The sequence below is a fragment of the Megalobrama amblycephala genome, linkage group LG6 (assembly GCF_018812025.1).
Source record: "Megalobrama amblycephala isolate DHTTF-2021 linkage group LG6, ASM1881202v1, whole genome shotgun sequence".
Classification (NCBI taxonomy): Eukaryota; Metazoa; Chordata; class Actinopteri; order Cypriniformes; family Xenocyprididae; genus Megalobrama; species Megalobrama amblycephala.
In genome coordinates this window covers 18,546,603-18,564,495 of record NC_063049.1, presented here as the reverse complement: position 1 = coordinate 18,564,495, position 17,893 = coordinate 18,546,603, and the positions used below count along the sequence as shown (strand labels likewise).

Genomic DNA, 17,893 nt, shown 5'->3' with positions numbered 1-17,893 from the left:
ATTTTAAATGCGCGTTCATGACTGTTTCAGGAAGCACGGAGGGGAGGGGGAGAAGAAGGAGGAGGGAGGGTCTAGCTAGCCTCTGTTTTGTTTGACAACACTTCGAACGTCAACAGGAAGTTACTCCACCCAGGATCGCTTAGAGCACCTTTAAGGGAAAGCCAATCAAGGAAAACATACGCCTAAAGCACCTCCTAGTGGTCAATATATATAACACAAAGGAACCTACATGAAATATAGTTTATAACTTGACCTAAAAATGTACACAGGCTTAATTAGCAGAAGTTATTCTGATAAGAGTTTTCCAACACAATTATTGGAAATATTAGTTTTAGTTTATAGCTTCATTTTTCTTCAGGCACTAATTTGCAGACTCTCATTAAGCAACGCAGCTGCGGCCTCCATTTGTTTAGGCAGAAATGGAGGCAAAACAGATCCAAGAAATTTCAAAAAGGAGAGTTAAAAACAAACCCAAAAGAAGGGAAGAAATGTAACGTGTGGGAGTGTTTTACTGAAATAGTTAACCAGGACCAATCACGTGCCGGGTAATGGCTGTGCAACTCTGTGAAGCACTGTGTGTATAAGATGGTAAACTAATAAAGCCTATATCCAGACTTAGCTTGGTTTCAACATATTTAGTGTCTTGTGTGTATGTTCAGGAAGTTGCAGTGATGGGAATAGTGACAATTTAAGATTGTGTTTAGACTATTAAGGAAATGTAATTTTGCCAAAGAAGAAATTTTACTTTAAATAAAATGTTCATTTAAAAGCAGTTGGTACTGCCACCCCCTGTAAAGGTGTGTCGCTCTTACTTAATTTTTTGTTGCCAAGTGATAGAGACTGTTTGCACAGTGGAGAAAATTGTGAAATTCGATGATACTTGAGTGTGTGTGTGTGTGTGTGTGTGTGTGTGTGTGTGTGTGTGTGTGTGTGTGTGTGTGTGTGTGTGTGTGTGTGTGTTTTTGTGTGTGAAAATGTTAAGAGGCCCATGGGTTTACAGCAGTATTTCAGTTCTACTTAGCCAAAAAAAAGGTCAGGTCAGGATAGAAATTCATAGAAATTTCAGTGCAGTTAGAACCAAATGCACATTTGTGTTTTTGTTTTTGATTGATATTTCGACTCCTGTCTAAATTTCTACATAAAAAATTGTCTTTTTTATTCAGGCTAGTTAAATTATTTTCGGGCTACCAAAAGAGCGACTGCTCGAAGGGCTACCAGGTATTTTGAAATTTTGTGAGCCCTGATGTGTGTAATTTTGTCATTTTCATTTATAAAATTAATTAAAATTAATAAATTAAAATAAAAAAAAGAGAAAGAAAATCACACCAAAATGGGTAAAATACACTTCATTTTTTGAAAGAAGTCTCTTATACTCAATGATACATTTATTTGATCAAAAACAGTAATATTGTGAAATATTATTACAATTTTAAATAACTGTTTTGAATTTTAATATATTTTTAAAATCTGAATCTTCAGCATCATTACTCATTTTCAGTGTCACATGATCCTTCAGAAATCATCCTAAAATGCTTATTTACTGCTCAAGAAACATTATTATTATTATTATTTTTATTATCAGTGCTGAAAACAGTTATGCTGCTTAATATTTTTGTGGAAACTATTATACATTTTTCTGATAAATTTCCTATAAATTGAAGGAAAATATATTGTTTCTTTGGGGGACAGTGTTGAATAGATGAACTTGATGTATGCATACAAATATACACATCGATTTCATAAACAACCACCTTCTTACCTGGCTGTCTCACCATCACATGTGTGAAGCCGGAGGAGTCTTGTGCCAGACGGTACCAGGCTCCATCAGGGTCCATAAGCCACTCCTCCACAAGGCAGTAGTATGTTCCAGAGTCGCTGGTTTCGGCACGGTGAAGGGTGAGGCCGTATAGCCGAGGAGAGAGTCTCTCTGACTGCACACGGCTGCGGAGACGTTCCTCCTCCGCGTACGCTCCGTACTCAAATGCTCCAGAGTGCTCAATCTTCAATAGCAGCTCATCCGGCTCTCCTGCCTCTGCCTTCCTGGCATACCACAGCACAGCATGCTGAGAATCCAGGCTGGTTTGGGAGGTGACAGAGCAGTTGACACGCACCCGACTGTCCTCCAGAAACTGCAGACTCTGGTTGGACTTGTGTACCTTCAGTTTACTCACTAAAAGGAGGAGAAAGAAAAAAGGGGAAACATTAGAATGAATATACATTTACAATGAATTTAGAATCTGTTGTTCTTGTCTGATGGGAGTATCCTTGTGAAAAAGAACTGTGCTTAATTGTGTTGAATGTGCACTTGCAGTGTACTTCAAATCTTAAAAATATATTTTACTGTATTTGTATACAATAAAAAAAAAAGTGTACACTTTTGTGACTAGTTTCTTAAAGCACTTCTTAAAGTGCTGGTATCACCCATGTTAGATATGGCAGAAATAAGATGTCAGATACAAGAGCAAGGCTGCGGGATCCTGGGCATACATATTGGGTTACTGCAGGTGCGTCAGGTGTGACCGCCATCAGCAATGGCTGCTATTTCACACTATGAGTGGATTTATAAGCACCAGACGGCTCACGAAGACACAAAGAAGACGGGAGACACTTTCACACCTGCATATACTAGGCATCACACACTTACAAATGTAGATCATTAGATAAGTGCAACAGAGAAGCACTTAAAAAAAGAGAGCAGATGTCCTATGTGAATCTCTGCTATTTGGCAATGGAACATGCAAATGGCTCAGGCACACTTTCAAACGCATTTAGCATATGCCACTGCATCCCTCCTTCCATTTACCCTCAACACACACACACAGTGCCTTTTATCAATAAAATACAAAATTGGTGGGACTTCATATGATTGTTCTTTTACATCTTTTAATACCACAAATTAATGAGCATCTGTGAAACTTCACATTCTGTTTTTTTCTGCTTTAATGGCTCTTTGCTAAAAATCCAATTTTCCACTGACACTTTGGCTCCAGTAATCCCCATCACGCATTTCTGCACTTCCAGCAAAGTCCCCTGATTCATCCCTAAGCCTGGACCTTCTCCGGAATAACAGTGGCATGAACACTCTCATGATTCCAACCAGTAGGCCTAAAACTCAATCCCTGCAGCAAAGCTCCTCAATTGTATAGTGTCAAATCTCACCGATTTAACATTTCTACGGTTTAAGACTTAAAAAATGAAAACACAAACTAATAAGGAATTATTCCTCAGTTTAGGCTTTTAATTTACAGATATTTATGGATATGGGCTTTGTTCATTTTTTTTAAAAGCTAAGCATAAACATACTCCAAAAATGCAAAGAAAACTATTACAAATAATTAATGATCATATGTGTATTTTATGTGCATGACAGGAGTTGAGGAGTTTGCAGTATAATCGCCGTGTGCTGACATACTGTTGTCAACATATCTGATATCAGACCAAGAGTTCTTAAATTAAAATGTCACACAGCAAAATGAGTTGTGTTCACTGTGCAGGGCTGTCATAGTTAATATCTACCCACAGTTCAAGACTCCAACAATACAGACAAGAATGAAAGTGTCAGTAGCCCTTCAGTTGTTGATGGTAGTCACACTTGATCAGTTGCTTGTTTGCATTTGTTAGCAACACACACACAAACAGAATTCCTGACAATTTCTCTGACAGGGCAACATACATGTACATGTAAAGCATGTAAACATACACTACTTTACAAAATCAGCATAAAAGAATGATTTCTGAAGGATCATGTGACACTGGAGACTGGAGTAATGGCTGCTGAAAATTCAGCTTTGACATTACAGGAATTTATTACATTTTAAAACCTAGAAAAACAGTTATTTAAATATTTCACAATATTACTGTTTTTGCTTGTTTTTTTTAATTAAATAAATGGAGCCTTGGTTAGCACTTCTATCAAATGGACTTCTTCAGAAATATTACAAAATTTAACTAACCCAAAACTTTTATACACCAGTGTATTTTCATTGAACTGCAGTGTACATTTAAAGAGTACATTCAGAATCTGCAATGGGGATGAATATAATTCAGATCGACAAAAAAGCACATTAAGCTTTTGTCAAAGCTAACAGGCATTTTTCCTGTAAATGCAAAATAGCATCCTGTGTGCCCTCGAATTTAAAACATTACTGGTTGGGTGCACACTAAAGATGCTCGCAAAGTGCTGGCAGTCATTCCATAGGGAATCTCTAAAGAACACTCCAGAGTTATCAGCTAAGAACAGGAGAATGACTCTTCAATCCTCTAAAGCAGAACCACCAATGGATGGGATTGCCACACAACAGATTTCTTAGCTTTCTTTCAAATTTTTCCATTTTCAACAGAAAACAAAGGCTAAAAAAAGAGATGTCAGGGATTAAAGACCCCATGAAATCAGTTATGTGGTTTTTAGTTCATGTAAGTTAGCTTTTAAGCAGTCTTTATGCTATAGTGCACTTGTCAATGTTGATATTTTACTTTTAGCATTTATATGCAATTAAAAAGCAATATGCAATTATATGCAATTTAATTTTAAAATATAAAATTAAAAAGAAATATAACTACTTTGCTATTAAAAACAAAACTGAACTATTTTAATTGCTGCAACAGTAGTATAAGCTGTATGATGAGGAGGATAAAAAAAACTACTAATTATTAATAATTAGTCATACTAATCAGCTTTTTAGAATGCATTTTAAGAATACTTTTCCATCAACCAGTTAAAATGTACAACTCTGAGTGTGTGCTGTGTCAAAGAGGCATGCACCATCTGTCTGTGAAAATGCACATTCTCTCTCTGACAGCAGATGGCGCTTATGGAACAGCAGAAATGCAGCTGTTACTCCGGTAACCCCCATAAACAAAACAGCTGCCCTACTTTCTGTTTATGAACAGTATTTAACGGACTGTCGTCAGCCAATGAATTAGAGTGTTTTGCACATGTGCTTCAGACACCGGTCATGCTGAGGGCATTCTCCAGTGTCATTATCAGGCGCAGCATCTCGTTCCCCTTCTCAGGAAACCGGTTACATTTGTAACCTAGACGATTTCTTTACTGAATTCAATGTGAATTATCACATCACCAATCACAGCATTCAGCGCTGCATGATATTAAAAAAAAAAATCATGTTTACAAACACAAAGGTATTTTCAAATTACGTAATACTGTTGTTTGACTCCAGCACGGGGGCAAAATTAAATACAATATTGCTCAGATTACATAAGGTTATTTACTGAGGCTTTGAAATCTGAGAAAAGTTATGCAAGGCAGCTCACATTTGCAGTTTAGTCTCCTGGGCAACAGAAAGGAAATACAGCAAACATGATTGGAAACATTTGCCTTCTCTGTTTCATGCTCATTCCTGGTCAGAGCTTTTCTTTCAGCATACAGTAAGTAGACTGATGCTCTGTTCTCTCTCTTCCCCCATTCAATTTTCTAATAAAGAAAATGAGCAGAGCAGGGAGCCTTTGACAAGACGAAAATGAGGTCCATTGGTCTTTGTTCTTTCTGTCCTACAGGAGCAGCTATTCTTTCATTAGCTCCCAAGAGTTGCGGCAGATAAGATTATCTCCCCACTCAAATTAGCCATAGTTATGAATAATCTTGCGTGGGTTTGCCTTTTAGGGTTACCCTTACTAGGTCTGAATCCTTTGGAGGGCCTTCTACCGTACACATGTCCTATTGAAGGAAAGCGCCCAATTAAATTCTGACAGAATCCTCTCTGACTCCATCAGGCATGATTAAACAATTTAATTAAACAAGATGTGTTCCTGACAAAAATGCAAGCCATTTCTTTTCTGTTGTAAATCGAATTAGGAAAATCAATAAATGTATGAAAAGCAAGAGAGGAAAAAAAAGAAAGATGGGCAAAAATGGAGCAAATCAAGCAGCACATTTTAAACAGCTCAGAGCTTGATTACAGGCAGTTTGTGACGGCTCTCAGACGGAGGGCAAGGAGGTGTGGAGGGGGAGGTTGGCAGCAAAAAAAAAGCAAACAGAGAAAATGTTTAGAATGCATTTGTGATTTTCTAAGAAGACAGCGAGCTGTGTTCCCTCCTCCTGCGTGTGTCCAATTTGTTAGCCCCAGTTAATTACTAACATGCTGCGCTGCCGTGATAAAGATGCTTATATTTGGTTTATTTATTGATGACACAATCTCCAAAGATAATGCAGCCTTCCCATCAAGAAAGACAAATGATTTATTAATTACATTAAGAATTTATTGTGGTGACGTCCAGTTTTGTAATGCCTTTTAAAGGGGCCATATCATATTTATTGTACTATGAAGACAAACTATACCAATACCTATCAAAATGCCCTTGCAGGTCCAAAAAAGAGCATTTATTGAAACTAAATCATGTACATTTTGATCCCAGTGAGATCTTGTGTAAAAGTCAGAATGTACCTCCCCCATTGACAGCTCATAGGAGCAGTCAAGCTGCACGAATGCCACACTAAATGGCACTGCCAGAACTTTTGTCAGAAGCTGAGATTTATTGCAAAGGCAATAAATCAGGCCCACTCATTCACAGTTAGGTAGTAAAGAGGAATTAATGAGGAAAAATTGCTGTTGTTTACCAAATTTATGCTGTTCCTGGCTGGGTGTAGCACCTTCCACTCTGCACTTCCTTCTAAAGCATTCCAATGTTTGGAAAGAGCAGCGTACAGATTTCAGTCTGATCTGAGCAAATTTAATGTAGGCTTTACAAAAAGGCAGCTAGTGAAGGATAGAGTATGTAAAACTGTATTACACTGAACAGCAAACCACAGGTGTTAAGTAATTGCTGAAAAACACTAATTAATGCGGCCACAGAGGTGGTCTAAATATACTTGCACAGGAATCGCAATCAAGGGACACATCACGTCACACAATCGAATGTTGATTACTGATGTACAGCGGACCAAAGACATAATGCACACTGAGGATGTGGCTCTCTGCTTGATTTCTTTGACAAGACCATATAATTTAACAGTATGAAAAACACTAAAACAACATTTATGTAACCTGCAAAGAGAAAGGGATCTATGCTACAAAGTAAGCCTTATTCCCTTATTAAAACAGTGATGTTTCAAGAGTTCTGTTGATGACACAAAATCATGAGCAGTCATTAGGGATGAACAGTTAATCGGTAGCTGCTAATTTCAACCCCCACTGACAGATGAAGAGTTCTTATGACTGTCAATCACTGAACATAATAATATCCCAGTTCATGAATATTTATAAGTTCCACAAGCACGACTATTTGCCCGAGCAGGAGTAGAGACTGAGAAATGGTTGAGATGTACCTGTAAACATAAAAGTCTTTTTGGAGCACTCTCTTTTTTTTAATAGGGAGGGAGAGAGGATCCATTTGCTGCCTTGCGGATGTAAAGTGGCTTTGAGTGGAGCAATGACAAGTGGAGGTGGATAATCATCAGAGACGGAAAGAGGAGGTAGAGGAGTGCCTGAGAGGAAGAGAAGAACTGAGAGAATGGGGAAAAAAGCACAACACACACACAAAAAAAAAAAAATGGCGTGGAGGGGAGATCAGAGGGAGAGCGAGCGGCACAGTAATATTAAGAGGTGATCATTGAATCGCAAAGAGGCGGAAGAGATGCTCACTTTGAACAGAGATAAGGTAGATAACCGAACGCAGAGTTGTGCCAAAATGAGAGGAAAAGTGAAATTATGGACTGTGGAGTGGAGTAAGTGACAGCCAGTTGAAAACACATAAAAAAATAAATAAATAAAATGTTTCTTTTTTATGCAGCACCAACTCAAGCACATTGAAGGCCAGCTTAGAGCTCCAAACTTGACTGCTCTTCTATTAACTGTTAATCCAAGCAGCAGAGCCTGCAATGTGTCATATTAACATTCTGATATGTGCTTAATCCCAACGAAACAGATTGTGTGTGTGTTTTTTGAAGGGTGGGAGGCCGTCTTCCCTCAGGAGAGCAGTTTAAGCAGATCTGCCTTTAACAGTGAAGAATGGGGCTTGAGCACTGCTGCCCTCCGTATGCTACAAAAACATAATGGAAGCCTAATATCTATGCTAATGAGGCTGATACATCTCTGATTCCTTTGTGCTGCAGAAGGATTTCCAGCAGTCTTCCACAATGCAATTAGGGCTATATTGTAATTATGTGAATCTGTGCTTGGGCAGGGAGTCCACAGATGAGCCCTCGATGTGTCCTGGGCATCCTTTCTCCATTAATCCTCCAACTTCCATTGAGATGTGTCCCTTACCCTCCCTTAACTTACTACATATGCATGGGTTTGGGTCTGTGACACAGTAAAAAAACAGCCCTGTGTGGTCATCAGGGGACTAAGGGATTGCTATGTGCTGTCAGAAAGCATAAGTTCAGGTCTACAAGAGTGGGCATATGGACATGTGTTTTTATGCACTAAGAGAGCATTCAACTAAATTCAATGTTTTCTTTTGGCCGGAGCGAGTATCTGGTGAGGATTGAGGCTGAATAGCATCTGGTTAAAGCTCTGGTCATGTTACCCACAGGCCTTTCTGTCGTTTTACTGTCAGAGCCTCAGATGTATGATAATCAGCAAAAACAACTCATGCAAAAAGTAAAAAGGAATAGAAACATTACAGGCACTGAAGAGTGAAGAAGTCAAGTGACATTAGTGAGTTCAGTGAGTGAGGAGACATTTTTGAAAAAGATGTGTGACATCCTCAGAGACTTTGATTTAAAATGCTATGGTGTGTGTGGATATAGGCAGGGGCGAGTTAGTAAAGATGAGTTATTATTAGAGACAGATTTAAGAAGCACTGGTGATGAATAGTGGCATATTTTTGAGAGTTAAAAGTGTTTACAAGTGGTCCAAAAAAGGCATATGAGTGATATTTATTTATTTATTTTAAATATGCAAAATGACATTTGGAGCACCATCATTTAACTTTTCAAAACGAGAAAATATTTCAGAAGAGAAAGAGATTCTGAAATAGAACCTAAAAAGTGACCAATTGGAACACTTTACACAGGTAGAAACTTTATAAATCATTAAATAGCAAAAATATAAAAATAATCAACTTATCTCTTTATTCATCTACCATTTGGATGGATTTTTGTCATTGAAGTCACAGTGTATTGTGGGATTGCATTCTTTGAAATGGATACCTGCAGTGCTGCTTTAGAATTGAGCCAATTTTCCAACAAGCCTGTCTATGTAAAGTTTTAGAACACAGCCAATAGTGCAGGTGAGTGTGTGTTTGTGTGTACTGAACGGGTCCTGCGTGAATCTGGTGAGAGATAGTAACCTATATTTTGACCTTGAGCATCACTTCAGAGCTAATTAATTACCAAACCCGTATGAAATGGTTTTGGATATGAATGCTTCAGAAACAAATGTGCTTCATCAATCTTCCATTGTGTCAGTGAATGTCATGGAGTAAGGTCTATTGCTTGGGCACTGGGATGGAAAATAAGGGAGCACAGAAAGCTCTAGTGATTGAATTAGGAGCAAAGAGCATGTGGGCTCTGCAAGAAATATAAGGTGCTCTACATAAAGACTCCTGGGATACGGAGAATACCGCAGATCAGTGCTTCTCAGGCCACGTACCACCTTTGATCAAAGCAGAACATCCAAGCACTGCCGACTAACTCAGGGAAACCGGCATAACTCTAAAAGCAAGATTAAAGACAGTGAGCATCTTAATGGCATATTTTAATGAATATCAATATTCCTGTAAATAAGATAAACTGTGGTACTGTAAGAACCTCATCATTCTCTTGACTGGCCCTTTTGCACATCTATCATCTATTTGAAGGAACCAAGAGCAGCATAGCATCTAAATACACACATACTTGTTGGGTTTCCATGTTATGCGGGGACTTTCCGTAGATGTAATGATTTTTATACTATATTCTATTATATCACAATAGAATATAATATTTTCTCTCTCTCTAATATAAATATAAATATAAACTTTTTTGTGTTAAACATTTACAAAAATTATATGATGATAATATACAACATGAATCCATTTTCCATTTTCCAAACCGTGTTTTTGTCTTATCCTGAATCATTATGGTACACTTATAATAAGTGTTTCTATTCTGACAATTTCAGACCGGACTGGTAGGACCCGCCGCAGAGTATCAGTTAACTGCGTGACTCGCCATAGACATACGCGGAGAAAAGTAGCTCCGGCTTACAATGTTCCTCCGCAAGATGCGTGCAGTTCTGCTTATTAACTGCTAGAGGGCCAAAAATCGCGGACAGCAGCTTTAATATATATATTCTATTATAATAGAATACAATATATTCTATTATATCCTCTAACCCCAACCCTACCCCTAAACTTACCCATCACAGAATCTTTCTGCTTTTTACATTATATAAAAAAAAAAAAAAAAAAAAAAAAAAAAGGTACCGTTTTTTTAAATGACAAAATAAAGGCAGCCTTGATGAGCAAATGAGATTTTCTTTCAAAAACATAAAAAAAAAAATCTTACTGACCTCAAATTTTTGATCCAAAGTGTAGTATTTTTTATATTTATAAATAAAGAACATTAAAAACACCTACAATCTATTGTACTGAATACGTTAATATACCGTACATGCTTTGCAGTTTAATTCAAAGTAATTAGTACTAAATAAAGGCATTTGATCTTAAAACCTCTCCAATCTGCCTTGTTTCTGAGTCAGAAGTTGGCCACTTTTAAAGCTTCCCTTCATAAAAATGAGCATCTACATTCTACTTAGAAGGCTTGTTTCTCGCATTTTGTTGTTGTCTTCATTTTCTTGCTGCTCTCCTTTTACCAATTTTGAAAAAAATTGTTGTGCACACACACCGATCAGCACGGCTACACAACATCCCACATTGCAAAAAACTATGCAGGCTAAGAAACTATATACCAGAATCAGAGAACCACCGCTGTAGGTCACATCATGCTGCAGTGAAATTGGGCACAGAAAGTGTCATCATGCAGCCAATAAGGTTCACAGGGAGTGGTTCTCCTCTCAGGTTTTTTTGAGATACGAAAACACCTGCTGTTCACATTTACTCAGGTGCACTACTTTGGTTTAGTAGGGGATGGACAAGGTGGTTCAAAACAGACAGAGGGTGGGAGAGAGTAAGAGAGCGTGAAGCCACAGGGTGTCGTGAAAGGAGAAACAGAGAATGTGTGTGGGAAAGCGTGAGGCTGATAAATCCTCTATGCCCTGGAGGGAGATTGTGGAGCATGCTGGAAGACTATGCTCCTAATGAAGATGGACAGCAGCGATCCATCCGTGGGACAAAGAGATAGCGGTTCTCCGTGACAATTTAGATGCCATCAATTACAGGCATAGTGAGAGCCATCAGTGGGCAGGATGACGGGTGCCCACTGGGCACGAAAGGTGTGGGAGAGCATTGATCCGTCACTGCCAGGACCCATTTATGTAAAAGACACTTAGCACTTTAACAGGGGCCGCTGGGACAGAACTGTATTAATGAGAAAGTTTCACCAGAACAGGGTACAGGAACGAATGAGAGAGAGAAAGACAGAGAGAGAGGGGAAAGAAACTAATATTGATTGGTTGCTAATTATAACCCTTTGATTTGCTTTCAAACTAATAACACATATCGACATCAAACAACGAGATAATGCGAGGAAGCGCTGTGGAGTACTTGCTAGAGCATTTAAGACAAGAGGAAGCTGTTTAAAATCAGATGACTGAGCCATAAAACCCACTGCAGTCTCACACACATAATCCTGAAGGTAAGGATGCAATCTGGAGGAGAAAGCTTTGAGCTGACTGCCGCCTCAGGTCTGGTGACACATATTCCTGTAAGACTGGTTGGCTGGATCTAGTCATAGCTGATTAATGGAGAGAAGCGAGTAACACAGTGAGATGTAGGCTAACAGAAAGTAATGCTCAGCAGATGAAGCACCACCTCTATCAACAACAACAAATAGCAGGTTTGTCAGTGCGTTAAAGTCGGCATGAAATTGAATTTGCGTTTGTCTTTTCTTTCCTGTTGTCATGTTTATACGAGTGAAACACCTTCTCAAACAAGAAAAAAAATGTAGGACGGGACTTGATTTTGTCCATTGAGATTTGATTGGATGGTGGTTTGCTATTGATGTGATGTCAAGTGAGTGACAGGTTGTCCCGCCTCAATTTTGAATTCATGGTAACTTTAAAGACTGTTAGACCGTGTCTACACAGGATGTGAGCAGTGTGATGCAATAAAAGACAACAGAACCCATTATAATCAATGATGTTGTCTACACTGGATGCGGTGCGACGTGAGTGACAAATCTTAGACAGTAAACTGAAGCCTCGTTCTATTTATGACATACTGACACAAAGGACAAATGCTTTGCAATGGGTGCTTTGTCGCATCCAGTGTGGACAGATTTTAGCTCTTGCGACGCAAGCGACAACGGTCGCATCCGGTGTAGACATGGTGTTTGGCTAACTAACTGTGTACATAAGTTTGAATGCTTCACGGCAAGTCCCAGCTAAACATCAATAGTCATTTTCTTCAGGGTCACATGATCTTTCAGAAATCATTCTAATATGCTTATTTGGTGCTCAAGGAACATTTTGGGTGTGTGCACACTTGTAGTGAACACACCCCAAAAAAAAAAAAGTAGTCCTGGTCTGATTACCATTCAGATTGCCAATTTTATCACCGACCCAAAAGATACCAAACCTAAAGGCATAGGGATACGTTTCACAACCTGATTTTATGGTTGGATTTTATAATGTATTTTGAGACAGAACTTATTGAACATCCAAAACAACGCTGTGTGCCGAGATAAATGCGCTTGTTGTGTGTGGGTAGCCTGCATATGATGGTATTTTGGCCAGCTGGGAACTCGTGAAGAGCTTATAAAATGTGTAAAGGTGTCAAAAAAGCGGCAGAACTCCCTCCGTCACACACACACAAACGACCTGCTGTGTGGAGACGCGCGTCTGATGCCTGTGATGGGCAAACTCGTGACTATGACGAGAGAAAACCGATATGCGTGAGGATTCTGTCCTTTTTAGGGTTTCATCTTCCTGTTTTTGGTTCAATTACATGTCTTTGGTCCGTGTTGCATTCATATATCATTCGAACCACACCAGAGTTCGTTTGGAAGCGGACTGAGACCCATCTTTTCAGCGGTCTCGGTCCGCTTGTTTGGTGCGCACCAGGGTTCGGATGGCAGCGTTCACACATGCTCAAATGAACAGCACTAACAGAGCACTTTATTTTACAGTCCTGTCCTTGATTATGTCCTTACTATAAATTAAATCTGAACCTAATCCTAAACTTAACCTTAGGCCATATTAAGCCTGAGTAGTTAGGCCTACCTTAAAATAAGTGCAAGTGCACTGTAAGTGCATGAACTGTAAAATAAAGTGCAACCAACATTTCTTCTTAAAATCAATGTTGAAAACAGCTGTGCCACTTAATATTTTTATATTACTTTTTTCCAGGATTTCTTAATGACTAGAAAGTTCAAAAGAACAGCATTTATTTGAAATAGATATCATTTGTAACAATTATATATGTCACATTGGATCAATTTAATGTGTCTGCTGAATATAAGTTTTATACTTACTAGTATAAATTACTATTATTGCAGATTAGCGCAAAAGTACACAACATGAAACATTCTATTTTTAATGAGATGGAGCTTTTTATTAATATATTGCAGTACTGAATGAAAAAAGTAGGGATGCACCGAATATTCGGCCACCGAAAATTTTCGGACGAAAATGGCCCAAAAGTGCATTTTCGGTTTTCGGCCGAAAGACTTTTATCACCGAAACAATACGGCCGAAATGTTGTGATGACGCAAACAGAAACCGCGAGATCAGCTCCTCTGATGCATCTGTAGCAGACGTTATTCCTTTAATCGCAGCACTAAAGCGTCTCCTAAGCAAAGTGGTTGAGACGGACCACGGAGTGAAAACAATGAAAAGTACACTCTTAGAGTCTGTCAGCACACGTTTCACTGAGATTATTCGGATCCTCTGCACTTCATCGCGACTGTACTTGATCCGCGTTATAAAGACCATTACTTTCATGCGGAAATAAAGTAGCGCGCACGAGAAATGATCCAGGCCGCGATGGATGCGGAGAACCCGCGTGGAGACGGAGCAGCGCCCTGCGCGAGAAGGGTCTGGCTGCAGACCATGGACGAGTGGAGCTCCACTCTCGAACAGGAAATACGTCACCTCCACTTGTGTTTTACTTACATCTACACCTAACCCAACCCTAAACCTACCCTTTACAGTAATGCAAATACTTGTTTTACTAATGTCTACACCTACCCCAACCCTAAACCTACCCTTACAAATAATGCAAATACAGTAATTAAACTATTGGAGGTGACGTATTTCCTGTTCGAGAGTGGAGCTCCACTCGCCCCCTCAGGCTGCAGCTAGACCCTATTGCCCTGCGCAGGAGAAGGAGATCAGAGCGCAGACTCATCTCTCTGCACCAGATGAGGGGCATGCACCCTCGTTGTCTGATATGTTCAGTGAAATCCTGCAAGAAATATTTACTAAAATATTTAACTTGACCCCAGTCATGTGTACATTAAATAATAGCATTTTATACTGTGCATTGTTGCAATGTGCTGAATAGATATTTGCATAATTTGTAATTGATTTATTGTTTGAAACTTTAATATTAATTTATGCAACTGCAATGCCTTGATTTTAGTAAAGTTAGTACACAGTCATAGCCATAAATGCAATGGTACTAATAATTGGCATAATTTTTTTCGGCGTTTCGGTTTTCGGCCTTGGTTTCCTCTTTTCCGGTTTTCGGTTTCGGCTAAGAATTTTCATTTCGGTGCATCCCTAGAAAAAAGTATATTTGAGCTCACTGCAATGCATTGTGGGATTCTCTTCACACTCTGCAGGTGATGTTGCCTTAGAACGTGTCCAAAAAGACATCTTTGAAGGCAGAACAATAATGCTGAAACAGCATGATGCTTTATAATGCTGTCTAGGTCTGCAGCTCACCAGGTTTGGATTTGAAACAGAGCTAATATGTCAGCATGCACACCCACCACAGCTCTGACAGTGGCAATTTGTCTGTATTCTGTGATGAAAGCATGTGCAAACAATATGTGCTTTATATCTGGTTGTGTGTAGGTGAACTCTTTTGGTTCAGTATTGTATGTAGGGCAACACTAAATTCTGTTTCTGTTTCATTTCTCATCCCATTTGTGCTGAGAATCTAATGAAAAAAATGTTCATATTCCACATCTGACTGCTTCATTAATCTGGAGTGGGAATAGTCCCATTAGGACACATCCACTGGCATAACCACACACAGATTAGATTGTGTCACAACATTGGAAGGTTAGGCAGCTTCCCTCGAGATTGGCATAAATGAACATGTGTTATCTTATTGCATTTCACATGCACCATAAAAGCACAAACGCAATCATGGATGGAAAAACAACCCATCACATTCAGATTTAAATGCCGAATCTAGTTTTAAAATGTAAAAAGATTTATAAAGTTGAGCTCAAACAGGAGAAAATCACATTGCAGCTCCTGCTGAGATGTTGCACAGAGCGTTTGTGTGTGGAGTCGTCGTGGATTTCTGATGAAATCACAGCTAGAGGAGTTTCCCTCTATTGCACTTGAAAACAAAAATTCTAAATTAAGCAAAAGCGTGAGCACTAACGGAAGATGAATATCAATGCTACAAAGCATTGGATCAACCTGCCAGCACTGTTTCATTAAGTGGCATAAGTGGAACAGAGGGACAGCTTAATGAACACACCTGAAACAGCCTACTCTCTGTAACTTCATACGTCCACCTTGCTATTAGTGCTGGCATCCTCCTGAGAAACTGAAATCACATAAACCGCCTTCACAACCCATATCTTATGTATATGGATCTACGACAGGAACCCATCTGGAGGAAGGTGTGGAATGATTAACTGTCCAGTGTAGGAGTTTATGTGGATGTACATAAATATTTAAAATATTTCATATGTTTGTGTTATGATAGATAAAATGTAAGTTGCTCTGGGTAGAAAGCATGATAAAAAAAATATGCCAACATTTTTGATCCATAATATTTTGTTGTATGTATATGAACATACAATATACCAAAAGAAAGAACAGAGGCTCCTTTTTTTATTTTATTTTTTTACTTTAGTCAGTTATGATTTATATGCTGTTGAATGTATGATGATCGGATCAGATTACATGTGTGTAAGCAATGCTTCTATTGCTTGTTTCTGTTTCTTCTTTGACTGTGTTTTGATCTGGAGATTCTGTACTCCCTACCATATAACAGTGAACACATGGACTGCCGGAAAAACTTGTCATTGGCAGTGAAGCGCTGTCATAAATGACTGAAAATTCCATCAACGGTGAGGAAAGTTAAACAAGAAAAATCTAGGGCTGGATTTGATTTTGTCCATCGTGAATTGATTGGATGGTTGTGGTTTGCTACTGCTGTGATGTCATGTGAGTGACAGGTTGATCCCACCCTCATGCCAGAAAACACGTCAGCGAAGATTAAATATTAAAGGGGCCTATTATTCAAAATTCACTTTATAAGGTGTTTGAACACAGACGTGTGACCACAGTGTGTGTAAACAAACCAGCCTATAATGGTAAAAATGCACCCAATCCCCATTTATCATTTTCAATCTCTCAGAACGCGCCGTTTTATATTTCCCCCTTCTCCTACGTAAGAGTAGGTAAACCCTGCCCATGACAGGTGACGATCTGCCCTTTTAGCATAGACACATCTGAGAAGCACAGAGTCCGTCATTTCTGTTTAGTCGCTGTATCCGTTAGCTAGATGATTACATTGTCTACGTCAAAAAAATATTACAAATGTTCTGTTGTTGGATGTAGATAAATGTCTTCATAGACTCCTGGCATCCGAGTCACTGAGGACACTGTGGTTAATTTTTGAAAGAAATGTGCTGGAGAAAGTCGGTAAAATGTTATATATTTGCGCAAATCATTTTACACATGACTGCCTCACCAACCAAGTAAGTATAGTACTTCATATTCTGTGAATGTTTGCAAATTTCCTTTCTGAATTAGCCTTCTAGAATGCTGTACAGCTAATGTGGCTAAAGTTACCATAATCTCTGACTTTATTCACAGAGACTAGCTTAGAGCTATGTCGTTAGTTTTATCCCAAAAACACTCACTGTCTGCGTAATTCATAAACGCACATTTATTATGCACTGTATAGTGCCCTAACCAATACAGCAATTTATAGATTAACATGACGGTACATTATAGTCGATGAATTGAATCAATGTAACTCCAAAACAACTACATAAATGCATTCACTAACCATTCAAAAATGTCCAGCTGCATTCTAAAAGTTGCAACCTCTTCCTGAGTCTCTCCATCAGTGTCCGACTCCAGTTCAAACATGTAAGGCTGCATTCCGCAACTGGTTATTTTCTGAAATTTTGGCTGAGTGAGAATCACCTGTTTTGTTGACAGAGTATGCAAAGCTTGTTTAAAAGATTCCGCCCTCTGCTGGAAGGGGGGCGGGGAGCAGCAGCTCACTTGCATTTAAAGGGACACACGCAAAAACAGCACATTTTTGCTCACCCCCAAATTGGGGCAAATTTGACAAGCTATAATAAATGATCTGGGGGGTATTTTGAGCTGAAACTTCACAGAAACATTCTGGGGACACCAGAGACTTATATTACATCTTGTGAAAGGGCCATAATATGTCCCCTTTAAAGATTTGATTAATGACTAAAAATGAGGGCACATTTCTAAGGAAGAGGATTAGGGCCAAGCAATAATAAAAAAATAAAACCATCTCAAGATTAAAGTTGTTAAATTTCGAGAAAAAACTCATTAAATTTTGAGAAAAAAGTCTAAATAAAATGTTAAGAATAAACTCATTAAATTATGAGAAAAAACTCGTTACATTTCGAGAAAAAAGTCGAGATAAAATGTTGAGA

The 17,893-nt window shown here is 38.7% G+C and overlaps 1 protein-coding gene across 2 annotated transcripts in view; it reads right to left on the bottom strand.

Moving 5' to 3' along the window:
• The window catches only part of igsf3 (immunoglobulin superfamily, member 3), a 187,696-nt gene that overhangs the window by 9,485 nt on the left and 160,318 nt on the right, over positions 1–17,893 (bottom strand). For both annotated transcript variants that reach the window (XM_048193202.1, XM_048193203.1), the window contains exon 7: positions 1,760–2,170. In XM_048193202.1, coding sequence (XP_048049159.1) covers positions 1,760–2,170 — 411 coding nt within the window. The remainder of the gene's footprint in view (positions 1–1,759; positions 2,171–17,893) is intronic.